The 23,332-nt window shown below is 38.9% G+C and overlaps 1 protein-coding gene across 15 annotated transcripts in view; it reads left to right on the forward strand.

Moving 5' to 3' along the window:
• Positions 1-23,332, forward strand: part of MAST4 (microtubule associated serine/threonine kinase family member 4) — a 514,312-nt gene that overhangs the window by 443,396 nt on the left and 47,584 nt on the right. For all 15 annotated transcript variants that reach the window (XM_074359140.1, XM_074359156.1, XM_074359144.1 and 12 more), the window contains 7 exons: positions 731-809; positions 6,651-6,808; positions 8,734-8,809; positions 10,807-11,016; positions 14,813-14,914; positions 17,374-17,506; positions 21,006-21,067. In XM_074359140.1, coding sequence (XP_074215241.1) covers positions 731-809; positions 6,651-6,808; positions 8,734-8,809; positions 10,807-11,016; positions 14,813-14,914; positions 17,374-17,506; positions 21,006-21,067 — 820 coding nt within the window. The remainder of the gene's footprint in view (positions 1-730; positions 810-6,650; positions 6,809-8,733; positions 8,810-10,806; positions 11,017-14,812; positions 14,915-17,373; positions 17,507-21,005; positions 21,068-23,332) is intronic.

Here is a 23,332-nt window from a genome sequence, read left to right on the forward strand (position 1 = left end):
TCTTTGCAGTAGATTCCATCACTAGTGGAGCGTTTTCATTCTTCACCCCCTGTCACTGGCCAGAGCTGGGCTGCATGCTCATAAACTCTGCAAGAGGCTTTTGCTCCAACACTTTGTAAAGCCAGGTCATGTCAGAAGATAATAACTCCTAAGAGGTTCTGAGCACAAGGTCAGTCCCTTTCTTAGTGCAGAACTTATTTCCCACTTAAGGCTTGAGCCGGCCATGAGCCCCCTGATCCCTTCTTCCCTAGAGGTGATGAGTAGGACTGTTGCCTTGAAAATAATGAGCAGAAAGCCTTTAGGATGCAGTGAAAGTCCCAGAGGCCCTTGTACTGTGCTGGAGTTCAGGCCCTTCCAGAGATCATGGCCTGGGTTATCAGTTTCCAGATGGGAGTGTTTTTCCTCCTGCCTTTCTGTTTTTATTCATCTGAATCTGCTGAGTCTGACCAATGCAGTTATCCCTGGTATTCATTTTGTCAAAGTGTATTAGTGAGAGATCAATAATATGGATCAGCCCATTCACTTTCTACTTGTTTGGGTGTATTGATTCCATTTAAATAAAAGTCAACCTGCTGTATAATGTTTGTTTACTCTGGCCCTTGCTGAACATTTCCACATCCTCATTGACAGTGTTTGTGTCATTTGTTCAACTGAAAATACTCTGTTTCCCTGGGGTTCCCATGTAACAGTACTCCAGTGTGGGCTGAAGCTAATCTCACTTTCTCACCAGGACTGATGGACGCCGCTGGTCCTTGGCTTCTCTCCCCTCTTCTGGCTATGGGACAAACACGCCCAGCTCCACGGTCTCTGTAAGTGCCTGACTTTTCCTCTCTCACAACCCCAGAGAACTTACGCAGGCAGTGCTTTCTCTGGGTGTTTCCTAATAGGAAGGAGAAGATAAATTCTGCATGTCTGCCACTCAGAATAGGCTACGCATCAAATGATGAGCTGACAAGCATAAAAAGGGCATACTTTTTGCTGCAAGCTTGGAAACTATCATGCACAAATTGAGTAAGTCCCAGGATCACAAGTTGGGAGGAGATGGGGCGCCTTCGTTTCAATACCATTTGGTGTTTGTGGGGGGAAAAACAATCTGGTTTTATTTCTTTGGTTCCACGCCAGTGATATTAGCACTAAAAAGGCCATTAAACTTTGATGTCCTGGGTCTTTTTGTCTTGTGTGGCTTAGATGCAGAGTTTGTTTTGTTTCGCTTTTTTGATTTTTCTCCTTCAAAGGGAAAAAAAAAAGGCAAGTCCTAAATTTGTGCCTTCTGGACAAGAACTTTCTTTTAAGGAGAGATTAAAAGAACTTAGTAAATTAAAGTAAGTAAAGAGACAAGATGGAACCATGAAAATAGGACAGAGGAAGAAGGATGCTCTTGCTGCAAACTACACCCTTTCAACAAGAGCCCTAGCAATGACTGGAAATGATTCAGTAGGTTAGATATATGCTCTCTCAGTTTACACTCGTGATATTGTAGGACATTTGTCTCGACAGAGCCTTGGAAGCTGCTGATCATTTAGAAAGACTCGGTATGTTGTGGATAGACTGGATGCTCTTATACCAGCCAGGAAAGTGGACCTGAGGATTTTAGAACCTTTTCTGAGTCATTTCCATCTCCATTTTGTCAAAAGCTGTGGTTCCTTGCAAAGGACTGTTTATTTTTTTCCCCATAAACCTTAGCACTGTGCTAAGCATATAGAGTCAGCACTTAATAATACTTGAGTTGAAAAGAAACTGCAATTAAATTTATAAACTTGAACTGGTCACACCAGTGCATTCTGTTTCCAGAATTCCAGATACAATAAAATGTGGGTTTTCTAGAACACCTTTAAAAAACGGACTTGTTAAAATCTGTTGATTTATTTTTTACCATCTCCTTATGGTATTTTATTGAGAGGAAGTAATTTATTTTCCTATCCATGACTCCATTTTGTTGTGGTATGTGAGTTTATTGTCCGTTTAGATGATTTTTGTGAAACATCCTGACAACCTTGAACAGTTTCTGTGGCATCTTAGCCTCACATCAGGAAAAGATGCTTAAAACTCCTGAATTACTTTAGTGGATAAAATTGTCACTAAATAACAATAAAGTCACCCTTGGTTTTTTTGGGTCAGTAACCATCATTGCTTATTGGCCCATATTTTAGATGTTGAAAGCATGGGCAACCACAGCATGTAAATGAATGCTAAAATTGATTGGCCAAAAAAGCAAACAAGAGTAATTTTCTCAATTTTAAGGGGTGTTCTTCCCTGGATTCCTGGGTGTCTCCAGTTAGAACCCAGCCACCAGAATAGATAGAGAACTTGGCCCTCTGGTCTGTGACTCTCCCATTCATACTCTCCTTTAATCCTCCCCTTCCCCACAATTTGTATCGTGTTCCTTGGCCCTAAGTTCTTTGTAACTGTATCACCTTGCTTTGCCCATCAGCCGAGTTTTATTGTAGTTAGGACACAGAAATTCCTCTTTTGCAAGAAGAGTAGGTGAGAGTACAGGATCTTTCTTCTTTCCATCTTTAGTAAATCATACATTATTTTGTAAACTGAATTTATGAAGCAAGAGTGAGCTACATAGAATTGGACCCCTTTGGGTACAAATTACTTTTGAAATTGTATTTTTGTAAAATACTTACAGTGTGCCAGGTACTAGTCCCGCTTCCTAAGAAGGTATTAGCTCATCTAATAGCAGCAACATACTTTATAATGTAGTCGCCATTGTTTCTGCCATTTTATTGATCAGAAGTGTGAGGCACAAGGAATGAACTGAGGGGTTGTTTTCCAAACCCCCTTATTTTAGCAGTAGGGATATAGTAAGCATTCTAAACCCCAGACGCTTGGCTCTTTTTAAGGAATTTACAGGGTATTTCTTAAAACCAACCTGATAATTCATAAACCTGACCCAGCCATCTATCATAGTGGAATCATTGCTGCCCCTGACTTGCATGTTATGCCTAAAGAGGAAAGCTTCCTCAGACAGCTTTTAGTCACACACGCATACCTGTGTTTCTAACAGTTTCTGCCCAGAGGTAAGATAGCTTTTCTCTGAAGAGTTTATTTTATTGAAGAAGGTGGTATCATATAACTGTTGATCTCATATTTCTATTTTTTCCTTCAAAATGAAATTTTAACTTTTAAAATTACTTCTTGCCGGAAGACATAAGGAACCGTTAAATTTGTGAAGTGTAGGTGCTCTTACACAGAAGTTTAACTATCTTTGTTCCGTATCAGTTATGGTCAAAATGTTCATTGAAACTTTGAGATGCTACTTCTCATTTCCCTTTGTTTCTTTGTGTTCTTGTCCTCTAAATATTAGGGCAAAAATTTCGCAAAACTGCTTAGGGGTTGCATTTTCTTCTTTTCTAAATCTAAACGTAATCATTCTTAGATTCTTGTTTTCTGGGTTAACTGGTTACAACCTAGCCAAATAGAAATGCAACGTAGTTATTAAATAAAAACACAGAATATATACAAATAAAAGTACAAACACTGTGAAAATACAGCTTAAGTGTTACAGATAATTGTTGTTAGCCAAATTCCAGAATTGCTAATGTTGAAATGTAAGCACCACATCTTTATCCTTTGGATATTATGGAAACTGCAAAATTGGCAAGTGTTAAAGTGCTCTATTATGAAATTGGAAAGATGTGGTCATATGAAATTGATGGACCACAGAGGATGACTTCCAGAGAAAATTTAGTCTTGCAGCTTCTTTTAACTTCAAATTTTGCAGTTAAAATTCACTTGTGAAACTTTTCCAAGATAATATTTGCATCATAACTTTTAATTTTAAAGTAAGTAATATGGAATTGCAGCAGTTGGAGGACATCTCCCATATATTTCTTACCAAATAAATTATTTTCAACTGAGGGAAAGAATGAAAATAGGACTATAAATCCCTATAAACATGAGATATCACTATAAAATCATATTATTTTTCATAAATAACAAGTAGAAAATTCTGCACGCATATGAATAGTGCCCTTTGCAAAATGGTTATCTCGAGAGACTAAATGTTGATTTGAATGGTATCATTACTGAAAACATTTTTGGGGAACTCTTCTAATTGCCTTGAGAACTAGAAGCACAGTGTTTTCCTGTAAATCTTCACTCTTTGAAAGTGGATTTGATTTATGATGTCATCAAAAGTCATAGGCGAACTAGCTGGGCGATGAGACTCACTGGCACCACACTTAGAGAACATGCTAGAAAGGTAGTCATGGGACTCGATTTTTGGGGCAAGTCCCAAACTGATTCTTGAAATTCTTGTAAAAGTGGTGTTTCAGGGACGTGTCGATCAGCAGAGGTATCTTTTCAGTAGGTGTGTGAGGCCCTGAGGACAGCCCCTGCACCCTCTGTTGCCCGTGCTAGTTCTCCTCCGACCTTTGACCTCTGCTGAAAATGACTCCTGGGCTTCTCTGCTGTTTAATACCGACTCACTTTTTTGGGCCCTTTTGGTACCTTTTGAATCCCCGGGCCATTTCACGGGCCTACGGTTGTTCCCAGTGCCATCAGCTCATCCTTGTGTCACTTGGGTTTGCGGTCACCCTATTTCCATTGACACTTTGCTTGTTCCAACCAAGGTGAAAGAAGCTGTCTCCCCCGAGGAGCCCCCTGCCTCCTCACCTCCCTCACACTGTTAAGCTCATAACACTTAGTTATACCGGGGTCATCATTTGTTGTAACATATCCCCATCAGCAAACCCGGGGCACGACCCCTGCAGAGTTCAGTTGTATGGCTCTGTGTATGGCTTAACCACAAAGTATTCCTCTTAGAATCAGCAGGTTACAGTTTGTTACATTTGCTACAGCTTTTTTAAAAAATAAACTTTTACTTAAATAAATGAAATATTAAAATACATCTAAAGCCCCTCCCCCAGTCCCCTTCTCTTCCCTCCCTCCATAGAGGGAACCACCCCCCTGAAGTCGCCTGTGTCCTTCCCATGCAAGCAGTTTCACGTGAAACTCTTGAGCGTGGTGTGTTTTGGAATTGTCACACTTGGGAAAGGTAACATGATCCCTGTACTGTACGTAACAGGTTAGCAACAACTCGACCAGCAGCTCATAACCAAATGCATTAATATTTCTACACCAACCTGAACCAGCAGTCACACTAAGTAGATTAAATACATATTTTACGTAGCTTTCCATCAGTTCAGTTGATGCTTTGCCACCAAAAAGGATTATGGTAAACCTATGAAGAAACTTCTGGGTTTTGAAATCTTGGATATAGAATTGTGACACTGATTGACTTTTGAGACACACGTCCAAAATCTTAATTCTGTTTTTCTATTTGCTCTTTCCTTATCTTTGCTTCATGGCTGCTTCTCTTCCGCTGACATTGATTTTATTATTCTTTTACTGACTTTCTGAGTTGGCTTATTAGTTTATGTGTTTTAATTCTTTTTTCGCAGTGACAGTATTTAAGATCATACCTGTACTTTCTGAGTAGAGCTTTGATTTACCTTATAAGTCTTTCTAGTGGTGTTCTCATTTTTATAGTTTATAAAATAATCTCATTTCATTGTAAAAATTCCTCTTTGTCTCAAGTATGTCCTTAGAAAGTGTTTTATAATTTCAAGGTATAGAATATTTTTAAGCTTTAGTCATTAATTTCTACTGTTGCTGCATTGCGGTGTTGCAGTACTTAGGAAGTTTGCTCTTAACATGGCAGTTTTTTTTTTAATTAAAAAAGCCTGCTAGAACAGAATGTTCAAACGGGGGTATCTGTCAGAATATGCTTATTCTAACCATGTTTCCATTACTCAAACATTTCTCATCTCTTTTGTTAGAATTGCTTATAGGGTTCACCTATCAATAAAAACAAACAAACAAAAAGCAGTCTCTTTGCTTTACAGTTACATCTCTCAGATTGATTAAAAGCAATGTTATTTAGCCACTCATATTTTCTACTTTATTTTGCTCCAAGTATTGAGAGACTGTCTTCAAGAAGCAAATCTATATTCAAGGAATAACTCATTGCCACTGAAGCTGTTTTTAAAAAAAGTCTGTGTATATCTATAAATATGTGTGTGTGTGTGTGTGTGTGTCCCCTAAGCCAAAGAAGACAGAAGAAAATCCAGGCTTTGAAACAATGGCATTAATGAGACAAGTATCTTCTCCAACCCTCCCCTTGTACCCAGGACACATGTGGATGGTAATTGCAGCAAGGGACAGCATGCTTTGTAATGGAGATCTCATTACCTTATTTATCATCATACATCATAGAATTCATCTCATGTTACCTACCTGAAAGCCACAGTGTTTGATTGTGGACAGCAGTGGAAGTGAGGGTACAACACTCAATTGAGAACTAATTTGTCATTTAATGCACCCAAATTCTTACTCCAATTGTCCCTTTCTTGTTCAGGCTTTGACTGGGTCCTATCAATTTTCAGAGCCTGGATTTTGTCCAAAGGATAAACTATCTTTGGGGCAATTATCTTGTAGACAAATTAGATGAAGTAGGGAAGCCACTTTGACCTTTCAGAGACAACATCAAGGTATAGAGTTAGGTACTGGTATCATAATTATAACATGAAAAAGAAGCAGTATAAAATGATGATATAACAAAGTTTAGTGCTATGATCTCATATCCATTTGAAGAATGTCTTTCTGAGGTAGTCATAGAACCTCACTTTGCTTTGTTTTAGTCATCCTGTTCCTCCCAGGAGAAGTTGCATCAGTTACCATATCAACCAACACCAGATGAATTACATTTCTTATCAAAACATTTTTGTACCACGGAAAGCATCGCCACAGAGAACAGATGCAGGAATACGCCCATGCGTCCCCGTTCCCGAAGTCTGAGGTATGTAGATCTGATTGAAAAATGTCACTTAAATGGGTCATCTCTTTTCAACCATTTCAAGGAAAGAATTTGAGTCCTCTAATTCATATATGTCTTTATTGATTTATGAGCTACTATAAATACAGTGTGATTTTTCCGTCTATATATGATATTGTAAGTTACCATTAAAAGACATCGTATTATTTTTCTTTTAAATTCTTATAATTTGCTAATTGCTCTAGTAGCAGTAACCATGATGGACTACCAGGACTACCTAGAAAAACTTCTAGCCATTGGAAATTTCAAAACCATCTAATTATGGTGCTAGATCAGTTAGTTTCTTAAGAGGGAGAAGGTTGACTGAAAAGAAAGGACAGCACATTCAGATTCACATGTGGAGTTCAGATCCATGTTATGAAAGTCCACCCATTGTTTTTTACCATCACAAGTCTTGCTTTCTCCAGGATTATGAGCAAATAGTTTGGAGTTTTTGTCCCTTGAATTTTGTGGATGCCAAAAATTATCTGCTTAACGTTGAGTAGAACCAGTTTTATTTTGGCCTTGTTTCATAGAATAATAGATGTCACAGTTTGGTTCTCCAGGTAGCAGACTTGAACACAGGGATCAGGATGTTTATCAGAGAGTGCTTGGGAATTACACCTGTGGGAGGGAGGGGAGGAAGCAGGATGGGCAGAGGGAGAAATCTAGCTGTAGTACAGGTGACCCTCAGGGAGCTCTGGGGACAACATGACCCATCAGAGCTGTCCCTCTGGGCCAAATGGCCCTTCCTCTATGTCTCAGCCTCAGTCATGGGATGTGGTACCCTGGGAAGGACATGATCTTGGATGGAGGGGCTCTGTAGCTGAGGTCATCCCTGATGGGACTGACAGCAGATTTCTGTAGCCCCAGCAGCTGGGACAACAGGTCCTTCTCTGCAGGGGGAACAGGGCAGTTGATCTCTGGGTCCTTCACAGTATGAGATCTTAATGCTGTAGAACTGGTCCACTTTGATGTATTGAGCTTTATTATAAAGCATAGTTTGTCATATGTTCAGTTGAACATCAGAGTTTACTGAGAAGAGTTTTCCCTTTGTACATTTCTTATTTAATATCATTAAGTAAATATGGCCACATTGAGTAATCATGTTAGATTATTTTGAGATAGGGAATAAAAGACCAATTTTATGAATTCATTTAGAGCCATCGTATTTAACAACATGGGTGCCATTCTTGGTTTCATGACAGGAGTTTCTAGGATATCTAGTGCAAGCAGCTGTATCCTCTCAGGAGCATAGACTCTCCCACTGAAGTTGCATGAGTGTGTACTGCTAGGAAGGCGCACGAGCCTGCTACTGAAACAGAGAAAAACGCCCAGGTGTATGCCTCTGTTTGATGTTGTCCACAATGTTGGCCTCAGCATCCCAAACAAATATTTGCTAGGCTAGAAAATGGATTTCAGTGGTGACACCTGTGCCGTGGAGGAGTCTTAGACCTCTTCAGCGGTACGTGGCAGAACGCAGGTGTATGATGAAAGTGTGAAATTATACTGTGCGGCGTGTCCTAGATGCTGTGGTTTGTAGCTGCCCTGTTTTCTTTCACATTGAAGTTCATTAAGTGGTTTCCAGAACCACACAAGTGCACGCGACATACAGAATATAGTTGCAGTTTAAGAGTGTTTTCTGAACTAGTTTTATATCAGAGCTCTCGTTAATGTGTGTCATTCCACTTCTGGAACTTTCTCTTTGAATCCTATTCAGAGTATCTCTTGTGTTTGTGAGTGTGTGTGTGCACGTGTACTAATGACTGATTTTGTAGTTTATTACCCAATACATTTTTCTTACAAAGATTGCCTAGTACCTTTGGATGCAACCCATTGTTTATAAATAAAAAGCTTATTTTCATTTCATGCTGTGGCACGTTTAAAAGGATAATTTGCTTTGCTTGCAGCCCTGGACGTTCTCCCGCCTGCTGTGACCATGAAATAATTATGATGAACCATGTCTACAAAGAAAGGTTCCCAAAGGTAATGAATTGAATTGAAGATGCCTGGCATCTAAATGAACGGGCAACATAGGTTTAGCATCTGTAAGGTGGTTTTGTTGTGGGAAGTAATGGTCCAGTCCAGTAACGACTTGCATAAAGTAGCATGGTAGCCTTTGTCAGAAAGATAAAATTACTAAATATTTTTAAAAGCTACTGAGAATTAGCCACGCCTTCTGTGTGCTGAACTGGCTGTGAAGTGAACCCCGCCAGCTGTACTGCACGCTGGGCGGGCCTGGGGAGGTGCTATGGGGAGCACTGGCCTTGAAAGGCTCTAGACCTTGGTTCTTCCTGTGCCCATGTTCTGGGCCTGCTGCTCTGTTGTTAAGCAGAGACCATTTCTCTTCCTCAGAAGCCTATGGATTGCTATGCCATGAAAATCTTTTACTTTTCTTTTTTTTTTACCTAATTTTTCTTTGCTGTGACTCCCAATCTCTTTAGTAAGTATAAGTCTTACCCTATTACTTAGAAAAGAAGGTCCAGTTGCAATGTTCCCCATTATACAGGCAAATAGAATTTGAAAGGACCAGAGAGGCCCTGGTGAAGTGTTGCCAGCGCCCTGGCTGCAGGAGCTGCCCTCTCAGGGTCCCCATCACCTCATTTCCATGGCTTTTGCACCAGAGTGTTTTTTCCCCTATACATTTGGTTGAAGCAGTCTTTCTATTTTGTTCCTGTTCCTCTCCCCACCCCCCACCTTTGTGACCCTAGGCAAGAGAGCAAAAGGAAATCTTTGGTTTCATAAATCAGGAGTAGAGTACTTATTATGTGTAATGAACCGGACATTGATGTCATTGATTAAAGCCATCTTGGCTATTTATCACATGTCACTTGTTCACCAGGGAGAGAGATCCTGACTACACTAGTTAACACTGGTTAGAATTTCAGAAGGGAGCAGGAGGCCAAGGGAATCTCCCTGTGCATACAATTAATGCAAGCAAGGAATTTTGATTAGGCAATCGGGGATCCCAGAGAACGAAATGAAAGTTGGAAAGGAAATTTTAGATTTATGTTACCGAGGGAATCCCCTTGGCTTTTTTCCCATGATGTAGCTTTTTGAGGAAAGGATAAAGATAGTATAAAATGCTTGTTCCTGGGAAGGATATAGCTCAATGATAGAGTGTGTGCTTAACAAGCATGAGGTCCTGGGTTCAATCCCCAGTACCTCCATTAAATAAATAAACCTCATTACCTCCCCCTCACACACACACAAAAAAATATTTTTAAAAAGATGCTCGTTCCTGGTACATTAAAACACAGCCAAGAGAACAAACTCTTGACCCACCCTGTGGAACTCTAGCCACAGTCCTGATTGTTGAGTAGGTGAAAACAGAGCTACAGTATTTGATACTATTGGCAATCTGTCTGAAAGAGCCCAAGATGTGAAATGAGAGCACAGCAGCTCACAGATACTGAGTTATTTGGAGAAGCTTACATGCACCATTTTACATGTGATAGGGCATAGAAAAAAGTAATGATCACCCTGGGAGACTCAGTTTCTCTTGTGTGCCTCAAATGTTTTTATCTGCATGATGAGACGACTTCTTTTTTTTTTTTTTTTCAAATTGACTTTATTTTTTACAGCAATTTTAGGTCCATGGCAAAATTGACAGAAAGTACAGAGTTCCCACCCCATATATACACAACCGCCTCCCGTCAACATCCCCCCTCCAGTGGTCCATATGTTACAATCTATGAACCTACGCTGACACATCATTATCACCCAAAGTCCATAGTTTGCATTAGAGTTCGCTCTTGGTGTTGTGTATTATGTGAGTTTTGACAAATATATAATGCTATGTATGTACCATTATGGTATCATACAGAAGGTAGGCTTCTTTTGAATTTAATTTTTAAATTGAATTAAATTTAATGTAATAACTTGTGGAGGTCTTTAAAAGTGCTAAATAAATGTGACGATTGAGTTGTTCACATGTATGTTTCCTTGTATTACATCCGTGTGTGCGTGTCTTCTCTACACAGGCTACAGCGCAGATGGAAGAGCGCCTAAAGGAAATTATCACCAGCTACTCTCCTGACCACGTTCTTCCCCTAGCAGATGGAGTGCTTAGTTTCACTCACCATCAGATTATTGAACTGGCTCGCGATTGCTTGGATAAATCTCACCAGGGTCTCATCACCTCACGATACTTCCTTGAATTACAGCACAAATTAGATAAGTTGCTGCAGGAGGTACGGACCACATAACCATAGAAAGTTTTCTGATTTGTTTGGCTTTTCCCTTGAAAAAACAAAAATTTTTATGAGAGCATTTGCTAACAAGTTTTAACCATGAGGTGGAGTTCATGTTCCAGGGAAGCAAAGAAGAAAGAGGAAAAAAAAATTGCTCCTTGCTATAAATTGACTCTGGTCAACAATTATAGTAGTAGAAAGTTAATGTAATAACCTTTACAGGAACCTTGGGACCCAACAATCTATGGCTCTAGAATAAGTAGATTGTAAAGGATTTTGAAGCGGTGATTTTTTCCCCCCTCCTTAACCATGAAGTTATAAATTGCCTGAGTGTATGTGTGTTATTTGATGATGCTATCTAGTTCTAATATCTGGAAGAGCTAAATGGAAAATGGCTGGCTTCTTCCAGGCCGTGTGTCCTCTTAATTAACCTGCACGTGGCAACTTATATTTTCATTAGTGTCAGTTTTTCTTCTAAAAAAAATCCCACTTTAAAAGTGACAGATAAACATTGGTTCTGTCCAGGCCTAACACCTGCAGGCCCAGCTCCTGATATCACCCAGGACAGGGAGGGAGTGTGCATGGTGGGATGGAATTAGTGCGTGACGTTGCTTGTTCTGACTGCCACAGCCTGTAAGTAAAACCTATTTAGCCTGTATATTCGAATATATTGTATTTCTGTATCTCATCGGCATTCATTACGCCCCTGTAAATAAAATCATGGGTGGTTTTCTCTAGGCATGATTATGTAAATAATTGCATGGAACTGAAGGGAAATACTGGCATCCTAGTTTTCTGGAAATCCGCCTGTGCTTGCTAAGACTGAATTTAGTTGTGGCAAGATGAGACAGTCCCTCTGACTAGCAGCCACTGCTTTTCCTCCCTTTCCCTTCTAAACCTCCCAACAGAGTTTTCCATGCTCTTTCCCGTTTTTCACATTTCAGCCTATTGCAGCCCACTGAGGCAGTGTTTCTCCGACTCTCTTTGGGTGAACACATTGTTTGGGGATTTTATTGTCAATTTCCAATTTGTCATGGACCGGTTCTACTATAAATTACAATGAAAATGAATTTACCCCTGTGAAATACTCCTCCCTTGATTCCACAGTTCTGTCCCAGGGTATTAACATAGTGATCAGTTAAGTTCTGTGGTTCGTTCCTTCATAGGCATCCCCTCAAAGGGGAAGAACTGACAGCCAAAGCTATTTACACTGAAATCCCCCACTTAACTTTCTTTCTGTATGTTAGATTTGGCAGACTGTTCCATGGCAATTTTTAAAAATCTCGGTTTCAAAAATCATCTGAATGCATCATATAATAGATTAATATTGTTCATTTTTAGAGAGGTTTCTCTTTGGGGCAGAGAAACATGTATACATGTAGCCTTGTTGGGTATAAACAAGAACGTTTTCTTGTTCATTTCCACAGATAAACATTTTCCTTCTGTCCTTTTGTGAAAATTAAAACTGTCTTCAGAATCACAGTCACAGTGTCCTTCCAGAGCTTGGAGCTAACAGGTCGCAGGGGAACTTGCCCCTTTGGATAGAGCCAAATTGTGAGACCTTGCTTTGCCTTCCCCGCGATGCAGTTATTGTCAGTTTCCAGCCGTGACATTGCGTGCCCGCAGAGCCTGTCTCCCAGCCATTTTTCCCATTGTTGTCAATCTTTGGCACACCCAGGCAAAGTCCCCCTGAGGTTGAGCAACTTGATTTAACTGATGCCTTTTTAAAGCCTTGAGGCCTAGGTCACTTCCAGATGAATGATTTTATGTCTCCATTTTTTTTTTTTTTCACATAGGTGTATTTAGCCAAAGAAAATAAAATACATAGGAAGCTATAACCTACTCTCAAATCTGAATCTCAGTATTTTTTGTGGTGGCCAACACCTAAAATACAAACAGGGATTCCATGAGTTTTGGAGCTTGCTGCTGGCAGCCAGAAAGCTGTTTTCTCTTCCCATGCTGAGTGTGCGGCTTTGTTTGGTGGTGTTTTAACAAAGTTCCCCTCCTCCTCTAGTGATAGTAGATAAAGTATCTGTGTTAGTGTAACTCATTATATGTTTTGGCCTTGGTTGTGGTGATAATTCTTAGAAATAAGTTGAAACGAACTGATTATTTTTACAGTTTTTGAAATGGAATTTGTATAATCTAGACTGACTATTTTTAATTTTTTTAAAGATACAGAGTTCTTGTTACCCCTTGAAGAGACCACCAAAACATGATTAGGCTTTTTAGAGTTTCTTTATATGCCTGAATTTATAAAGCAGTAATTATTGTAGTAAGCAGAAATTCAAATATCTAGCTCAAGTTATCAGTCAAGAAGTTGGGTTGTTTCTTTGCTTCATCTCTAAGGTTTTCTGTTTAGTTTTGATCATAGATGAATTATGAAGAAGACATGTATAGGCAGATCTCTTGACATTCATTGTATCTTCCCAAACCTTTTTTTTTTTTTTTTTTTTTTTGGTTGCAAAACAAGGGAAAAGAAAACTTAAAGACAGCTTAAATATTATGTCTATCTCCTTATATATGTCCTAGTATCCTTACTGGTTACTAGGACCTATGGTTATAGTTACTAGTTGGTTATCTTTGAACACATTCTATTCTAAAGGTTTTCACCGATGGTCATTTTCTCTATGCTTTTTCTTTTAAACATTAGCTGTTTTGCTTTTGCCTGTATATGGTTTCTGTACCTACATTTTGAAAAGTTGCCTTTGATTTGATGGCTTAAATTCAGCAAACATACTACCGCTACATATAAGCATCTTTCACAGATTTGGTTCGCCAACTCTTTTTTATGGGAGGACCAGTCCTTGTCAGATTAAAGCCCCTTCAAGAATGATTTTAAATATTTATTACTATATCTGTGAAATTATATTCTTTTGTACCAGCAGTACCTTGATTTTTTTTTTAATCTTTGGAGAAAAGTAAATCATCAAAATATGAAAATTAAGGAAGCCTGAAAGTGAACATGCATAGAAGTTTATATTTCAATTTTTAAAACTTTGGTTTTATGTCTGCCTTGGCACAGATTTACCTCATTTCTTCAAGAAAATATCATTGAAAATTAAAATGACTCTTAATAAACTGAATTTTGTTCTCAGGATATTTTTTGTGCTTCGATTTCACACATAGACAACATGTAAAATCAAATTTAAAAGATTTTAAGTCAGCTAAATTTTACTGATTTGAGTGCCTGGGTATTATTTATTCAATATGTGAAATCAAATTCATATGCATATATCCAAGTAGAAGCATTATTCACCTCACATTTGAAGTAAGCAGTGCATAACTTCTTACATGTTGTGAAATAATTATTTTATAGGCTAATCGTGTAGTATGTGTAAAATATATTTCATAAATGTGTTAACTGCCCAGGATAACAAAATCAGCCCTTTACTGTGTTAGCCTTTTTATTCATTTAAGAAGTGACATCTGGAAAATCAAGGTTCCTCCTCAGCTGCCCAGTCTACTTTTACCATGTACTTAATATGTCATAAACTTTTCATGTCTCCTTCATTCATGCTTCGCATTAAGAGCCTTCACATGTGATTTTTAACACAGAGAATAAATCAAAGGTTTGCAATTAAAATGTAGCTAATAGGGCCATTTTGTAGATATAGCAGTCTAATAGCGCCTGTTTATGTAGAGGTAATGTCTGCTTATCAATCTTTTAAAAGTATTTTCTAAGTCACTTAATTTTTGAATATTTGCAGTCATCTAATTAGCATGCTTTGCTAATTTTCTTTCCTGTCTAATGGAGCAACTCTGTCTCATCATACTTTCCACTGCTTCCTCCTAGGCTCACAATCGTTCAGAAAGTGGAGAATTGGCATTCGTTAAACAGCTAGTTCGGAAGATCCTTATTGTCATCGCCCGCCCGGCTCGGTTATTAGAGTGCCTGGTAAGTCGCCCCTCAAGGTGATTATGTCATTTATTGTTAACTGTGGGAAGGCCGTGACCACCAGGAAGCTCCCATTGCGTTTGGCTTCAAAGACCAGAGCTAAATGGAAAGTCAAGAGAAATTACATGTGAATGTTTATGACCACATCCATGTGTGGGTGCTTTTTCTTGTCTGGTTTTAAGTAAAAATTCAAGGATTTGTGTTGTATTAAGAGATAGTCATATCACATTCTGGACAGACTTAAAAAATGATCATGAATTCATGTACTTGACTTGAACTCAGCATAATTACTATGTTACAGCTCATTTGAAACACTCATTGTGCCTCACTTTTTTGGAGTTGCCAAGATACAGAGAGTGGGAAATCAGAGATAGGATGTATGGTGACCTGCAGTTATAATTATTACTTATTTTTTAAATGTGGCATGTTAGCAATCTCGTCAGCAACCCACTTGGAGAGCACAATGGGACCTTATCTAAACCTGGAGAAATGGGACTTTGCAAGATTAGTTTGTTATATAAATTATAAGAAGCATTTTTATTCATCAATTGTAAAATTATACAAAATATAAAATATTTATCAATTATAAAAAGTACAAAGAAAGTAGTCAGTGATCATTTTCCTGTTTTAAAATCTTTGCTTTATGCAATTTTGATTGAGATTTCAGTCAACACTGTGAATAAATATGAAGCTTCAAACATAAGAATAGTTTCATGGGGTTTAACATAGCATCGAAACTCACTTTCAAGTTTCACTAGCTGTTAAAGTATTTGCAACACAGTGTACAATATAGCTTTTTCAGAATTTTACATACACACGGATATACATACATGGTGGTATTGCTTTGGTTTTGGTCTTACTGTAATTAAGATTCATAGTTTTTTTATCAGAGTGAAACGTGTGCAGCCCCGTAAGATGAGTGAGATGTGGTAGACAGAGTCTTGAGGAGAAAGGTAGGGGTGTGGTGGAGGAAGGCTTTCCATCAACGGCCAGGACCCTTAGAATCACAGAATCAAAAGCATTGAGCGTCTCCGGAAGGATGAAGGGAAAGAACAATACTCTGGATGCCTCTGCGGGGGAGAGTGTGTGACTGGCAAATGCAGACGGAAGGAAGCCTTACTTTTTCCTGCTCTTCCTGCTGTACCTTTTGAATTATGCACCACAAGCTTGTACTTCCTGTGGTTGTTTAGTGTGGGGGAAAATACCATTTAGCATTAAAACTTGCTTCTCTGGACAGGAGCAGATATGCTAAGAGAGATCTTGCCTTAAAAGAGGAAAGGACTTTTTTTTACAGTAATCACTTTTAATCAGAAGAGAAAAGGTGAAAGTACACGTAGCCCATCAAAGGTAGAAACAAGTGAGCTTAGTAGTAGATCTGAAGATGGTGCTGATTTCCGCACTGTTTAAAGCTCAGATGAAACCACAGTTTCAGAGTTTTAGGGAATGTTTCCCCAACCAGTCATCTCAGGCCTGTAGTTCCAGGCTTGCTTTGTCTCTCATTGTAAATTTACGTCAAGGGCACCGAGCGTGGACATTGGTTCGGCTTTACTCCATTTGCAGCTTCAGAAAGGCCATTTAAAAAAAATAATTCTCAGGTGAAATGCTGAGATTCCAAAATTGCCTGTTTGGGGCACTAATCAAAATGGGGAAAATCCTGGGGGAAGAAATCTAGGAAGTATAACTGAAAATAGTAACTGTGTTTTAAATCTGTAAGTGTAATCATTTATAGCACATAAATCCACGCATCCATCTAGAGTGATGTGATCCTCAGGGTTGTTATTGGCAGCAGACAGCCAAAGGAAGTAAAATACTTAGGGGAAAAGGTGCTACTGAATTTTCATAGAAGACAGAGGTAACTATTCAGAGGTGAAATTTTCATATTTTTCTTTTGTAGTGCTCCCGTTATATAAATATTAATAACTGAATTTTAGAGTTTAGTGATAAAAGTGGTAATTTTGAGATTTTTATTCCTAATATTTTTGGACACTTCTATACTAAGGGAGTTTCCTACAAAACCTTCAAGAAAAATGCATTCTCATTGTATTCATTTTGTGGCTATTTGTGGAGAGAGAGAAACTGAGTCTTCTGGATGAGAGTCACTGATTTTTAAAACTTTGCTAAAAAGTCACAATTAAAAATTCAGATCTGTTCATTTTCAATAAGATAGATACCTTAGGTGGAGCATAGTGCCTTCCAAGTTGCATTACGAGGAAACTGGACATGGAAATTATCTTCGGATTACCAAGTATATAAATGTATTGCCTTAGAATGTAAATAGGCTTTGGATATGAACTGAAAACTATGTATGTTTTAGATCACATAATCCCTCTGCCTCCTTTCTGTGTATATAACTCACAACCATGTATATTCACCCACTTTACTGTGAATGGGATTCGTGGAATAAAACCTCAGACAATTCTGGCTCAAAGAAGTATCCATCTGTGTTTGTCTTCTGCTAGGAATTTGATCCTGAAGAATTTTACTACCTACTGGAAGCGGCAGAAGGCCATGCAAAAGAAGGACAGGGTATTAAAACGGACATTCCCAGGTACATCATTAGCCAGCTGGGCCTCAACAAGGATCCTCTGGAAGGTGAGAACCCTCGTGGGGCTTTTACTTGCTTACGCATCACGGCCTCCTTGAAGAATTTAGCAGCAAATCTTTACTTTGCCCTCATGTTTTGGCTCTGTCTATTGAAAAGTCCGTATTTGGGGGCCAGTTGTGATTTGAAGGAAACAGCTATCAGTTGAGTCTTAAGAAACAAGTAAACATGACCCACTTTGTGTTTACCTGCAGTAGGGGACAGACCCTGAAATCCTAGCGGCCTATCGGCATGATAATTCCAGAATGTCCAGGAAGGGTTTAGATTTCCAACCTCTCTGGGTTTTTTTTTTTTTTTTCTCTTGCAAAGCTCCGTCGGGTTCTCCTCAAGGGTACAGATCTTGAAAATGTTGGTGAAGAAATTCATTACATTTAAATTAAAAGTGACACGTAAATGTAAAGTAATTTGGGAGTGAGGTGACTGATAAATGATGATAGATTAAATTAGGTGCAGTGTTCGTAAATCTATTTGTGCTTACTTGTCTCAAAAAAGTATGAAAAATAGTGATATAGAGAGCCAGTAGGGAAAAAATGCTCTTTAAAACTTATAAAAGTATTTCTGGTTGATTCAAATGAAAAAAAGTAAATCTAATGCTATTAAATACAGAGAAGAGGAAGCACTCTGTTAGTAATTTTTTTTTTAAATCTGATATTTGCAAAGCACTCCCTACACCCCTTTTCCTGTTCATTATTATTTAAGATTGTCATTTAAAACGCTTAGGTTATATACTGCCTGAAAAGACTCAAAAACAATCATCGACTCTTTTATTCAAAATTGTCTTCCTGGTTCATTAAATTGAATTTGCAAACAGTGTTTATCTTGCTAAATTGTTTGTGATGATGCTGACTGTTGGCACAGATATTTTCCCATCTACAGCCAGGGAACCTGCTGCCCTCTGCCTCCTCTCCTATTTCCCCCGCTTTGTTTGCTCTTAGGGCCATCGAATCTTTGCTTCCAGTGAAATGATGCATGCATTACTGGGAGATAATGCCAGATAAATTTATACTGTACTGAAAGCAATACCACAACAGATTCATCACTTATCAGAGACTGGTGGATGCTTTTCTGAAAAGTTCCCTGGGGAGAGATTTTTTTCCCATGGCTTTTAAATTACCATCTTTACCTTTTTGAATCATGAGTCTTCAGAAATGGTTTAAATCAATGAAATAAAAAGGGCAGATGTTTAATGGTATTTAGATGAGTTTTAAAAATCTCTTCAGGCATTACAAAATGATGCCTTGGCTTCCTGCTTCAAAAGCTGACTCTTGGTTCCATTCCATTACTACCCACTGCTTACAAATAATATGTATTTCCCAGATAATAGTTATTTAGCAGAAATTCTATTTAAAACAGAACCATCTTTTAATTTTTTTTTTTATGAAAATAATTGGAGTGGGGGAGGCTGTCAAAGTATATTATAGTGACTCTTCACGCCGGTGGGGTTGAGGTTGTATCAGCCCCGAGAGTGTAGACCGAGCGAGCTCCTCACAGTTTTCTTGCCTGGCAGTAAATATCACTGTGGCCTGAGCCTTTGGCAGGTGAATTATCTGAGGCCCATTAATGTACCTTTATAGAGTCTTTTCAAAAATGTGTGATTTTTGACAAGTTTCATGTTTAGTAATACAAATTTATCACTGGGAATTGTGTTTTTAACTCTGGACACTTAATTTTCTTGCTTCAGATTTGAGGATGGTTTTTAATCTCTTTGCTGTAATCACCTAAAATGTGATTATGACAAACTCTGATCCACATTTGTCTCCTTTCTTATCATTGTCTACACTATGACCTTGGAAGGGTAGAAGTGAGGGTCTGGAATGGGACTGCCCAGGGTGCCAGCACTGCAGGCTGTGACCTTGACCCCACTGTCCATGAGCCTTTTTGTGCCTCACTGTTTTCCATAAACACTATGCAATGGTACCTCTTCAAAGGGTTGTTTTTCGGATTATATGAGTTCACCTCTGCACCCAAGATGTAATGATGCTTAATAAAAGTTAGCTGCTGTTGCTGTTTTACTTAAATAAAATTAAAATTACCCCTTTGAGCCCTTCCAGCTGAATACATTGTAGTCCATCCCCTAGTCCCTTAGTCGAAAGTGTTAGTCACATGGGATGTTGACATCATTTGACCAGGAAAGTCCACAGTTTGTACTGAGCTCATTTTTCATTCCCTGAATTTCCCCTACAGGTAAACTGGAAGAGTTAGTGTCAGTTTCTGGTTATTTTCGATTCTGGAGTTAGTTTTTATCTAAAGGCAACACTCCAGTGTTGCTCTGCTTCGTATCTTTTATGTGTAATCTCTCCCAAAAAAGGATGATTATATTTATAAAAACATGAATACATGAAATTCTAAGAGTCTAAGAAATAATACTAGATGCACACAAAAATACATAACTAAAAGCTGTAACTTTGTACTATACACATTCAATTTTGAAAAATTAAAAAATAGAAATTACCTGTGATCTATCACTTAGAGATAACCTGATCAATTTTGGAGAAAATTCTTTTATGTTCTTTTTTTAATAAAATGTGTTTTTTAAGTATAAAAATCAGAATGAAAAATAAAATGAATTAGGTTTTCTCATTTACTTATATAGACTGAAGAATGCATTCCAATGTACATTGAGCAGTTAGATGCGTTTGTCTCTTGACTAGACCACGAGGGTAGTATTTAGCTGTTGTCAAACCTGTGTTACCCAGCCCAGGATTGACTACTTTACATGATTTAATTAGTAATAAATAACAATCAGTATTCAGTGATCACTTAATTTTTGTTGGTCAACATGCTAAGAGCTTTACATGCACATCATATGTCATACTCATAAGAAACTCTAAGAGATAAATAATATTGTTCCCATCTTATGGAGGAAGAGCCCAAGGTTAAAAGGTCACTAGTACGTGCTCTTAGTGGTGTTAACTCAAGTCTTTTGAACTCCAAAGTCCTCTTAACAACTACTATTGCTTCCTTTCTGACAAATTTCACATTCTTATGTACTAGGGGGTTCATCTCTCACTGGATGTGAAGGAATAGGAACAAGGGATGCTCACCACAACTTGAGACTCATCTCTGAGCTGTAGTTAGTACATCTTTGATGACTGTCAGAGCCTGGGAAGACCTGGCTGTCTGGAGTATCTGATTATAAGCACAGTCATGGCCCAAATCCTTTGCAAGCGGTGGTGATGGAGTCACCCGGTGAATCCTGCTAGTGTGGGCAGAGGCCCAGCTCTAAAGTACCTGTGTCTAAGCGCTCATGAGAAATGGGGTTCTAGGGAAGAGTCTGTAATGAACAATTTCAAAATGTCAGTTGCTGGTTCTTGCCATTTTGGACTTAAAATTTTCCCCTGGGTACATCAGAGTATAGAGTAAATTGTTCTTTCTTTTTTCTTTTTTTTTAATATTGGAGGAGTTGTTTTTCTTTTGTTTTCACATAGTGCTCTTGTCAAGTTGCAACTGTCCTATTTCTCTCAAACTTCGCCTTTTTTTTAAACTTAGAGATGGCTCAGTTGGGAAACTATGACAGTGGAACAGCAGAAACACCGGAAACAGATGAATCAGTGAGTGCAAGTATCTTTCTTGATGAAATAGGATATTGGTTTTTTCTGTTTATTAGCATCTGTAGATTTTGGCTGTGTTAATTACTGTATTTGTTCAACAAATATTTACTGTGCTTCTATATGCAAGCATGTAATTTTAGCCCCTCTATTCAAAGAGAAACAAATTAATAAAAAGAAATCATGCACAAAAAATAAAAATGAGAAACTTGAATGAGGTTTATGAAGAAAAAGGGCCATGTCCTACTAGAATATAACATAAAGAGATTTACCTTCATCTTGCCAGTCCAGAAAGATCTCCCAGAAAACATCCTTCTTGATGAAATGTGATGTTGGTTTTTCTGTTTATTAGCATCAGGAGATTTTGGCTTTTACATAGTATTTTCTTTAAACATCATAATGCTATTTAAGAGCACATGCTTTATAACATAAAACTGTGGTCTCATTTGCATTCAGATGCAGAAAGCCAGTCGTGAAAGCATAGACTATCTCTTATCCTGGCTATTAAAAAAATAATCATAGACTGTTAAAAAAAAAAGATACAGTAAGAATTGGAACCAAATCTACTGTTTTTGAACAGAATAGGAAGGAAATATTTTAAATGAATTGGTCACTAAACTACTACTGATCCATCTTAAAGACAGAAATGTGTAAACTCAACTATATTTAATTAGAAAATGCATTGATTTGCCCAAGTGATGCATTTAAATGCAGGTACCCTCTGGTGAAGCTTTCCAACAGTAAGTACAACGCTTATCAAGCATATAACACAAAGGAAAGGGCACTTGAGTTGAGACGTGAGAAGTTACTAGGATGAAAAGGGGCAGAGGGAACATTCCAGGCCAAAGGGACATCATGTGACACAAGGGAGAGAGTGTGTCTGAGGGCTCAAAGTAGGGAGACCTGAGAGCTACAGCCTGGAGAGCCCAGGTGAACGCTGGACTCAGACCTCCCTGCTGTTCATCTTTGTTGAACGTTTTCTTTCAGAGAACAGTAGGAAGCTTCTGAGCTGTGGGGGAAATGTGTGTGTGTGTGGAGTAGGGAGGAGTGGACAGGGAGATGACCTGATCAGAATTACCGACTGGGAAAAAAAATCGCACACTGATTGCAGTGTAGGGAGCAGATGGGTGAGGGAGCAGGCAGCAGTGTCCATGGGGAAGCCTCTGAAAGGCTGCAGGAGCATCACAGGGGAGGGGTCCTGCATGCTGGTGCCATTGTCCCTCATGTGATCAGCAGAAGAGGAACCGAGATGGGCCAGCCCCCAACTCTTGGGGGTGGTCAGGAGAGAGGGGCAGCTGTGTAGCCTGGAGGCTAAAATACCCAGGCTCTGGAGTCAAACCTGACTTCACTTCTCACAAGCTGTGGGAATCTCTCTGTGCCTCAGTTTCCTCATCTGTAAGCTCGATAGAAAAGATTATCAAAGATTATATGAAACAGTCTGTAAAATGGTTAGGACAGCATCCCAAAGTAAATGCTAAGTAAATGATAACTGTTTTATGAGTTTTATCATAACTGTCATAATTGTGAATGTGCAGAAGCTGAAGTTCCTTTAAACTGGCAATTGAACGTAAGGTGTAAGGTCTCCCAGCCCCCAGGGGGAGAGTTTTTGGTGGAGGTCTAAGTGACTGAGGATCATCCGTGGGCATAGGTGAGGTCACTCGGGTGGGGAAGAGGTATTGAAACAAGGGAGCTGGGATGAGGTCTCACAGCCGAAGCTGTGGAGAGCAGTAGAGTGGGATGTTTGAACAAGTAAGTGGTCCCAGTCTTGGATTATGTTTTCTGAGGCAGGGCAATGGCAGGTGATGAGTAGGTCCAGGTCCTGTGGCCAGAGTCCAAGGGGAAATAGAGGAGGGAGATGGTTAGTTGAGTTCAGGAGGTCAAGAAGCCCACAGGCCAGGTTGTTGGGTGAGTTACGTGTGTAGATACTGAAGTCACCCAGGATGGTGAGAGAATGCAGGCATTGAGGAAGGTGGGAAGCTGAGTCTAAGTCTTCTAAAGGTAGGGGAACAAGGGACAGAAAGCAGATACCAGCACTGAGTCATGGGGTTTCTTCCAAAATTAGAGGAGAGGAATTCTGGTTTTTGCAGAGGGAGCAAAATGACTTAACGCCCACTCAGTGCTGAGATGCATGGGGCATGGGGTGTGAGAGAATTTATTGTTAAAAACAAAAAGCAAAAAAAAAAAACTTTGTTCTTGTCCTTTGAGCTAAACTTTTTTTTTTCCCCTAGTAAGGATAGACTTTATTTGAAAGGATTACTGCATGAGGGG

The sequence above is a fragment of the Camelus bactrianus genome, chromosome 3 (genome assembly GCF_048773025.1).
Source record: "Camelus bactrianus isolate YW-2024 breed Bactrian camel chromosome 3, ASM4877302v1, whole genome shotgun sequence".
Classification (NCBI taxonomy): Eukaryota; Metazoa; Chordata; class Mammalia; order Artiodactyla; family Camelidae; genus Camelus; species Camelus bactrianus.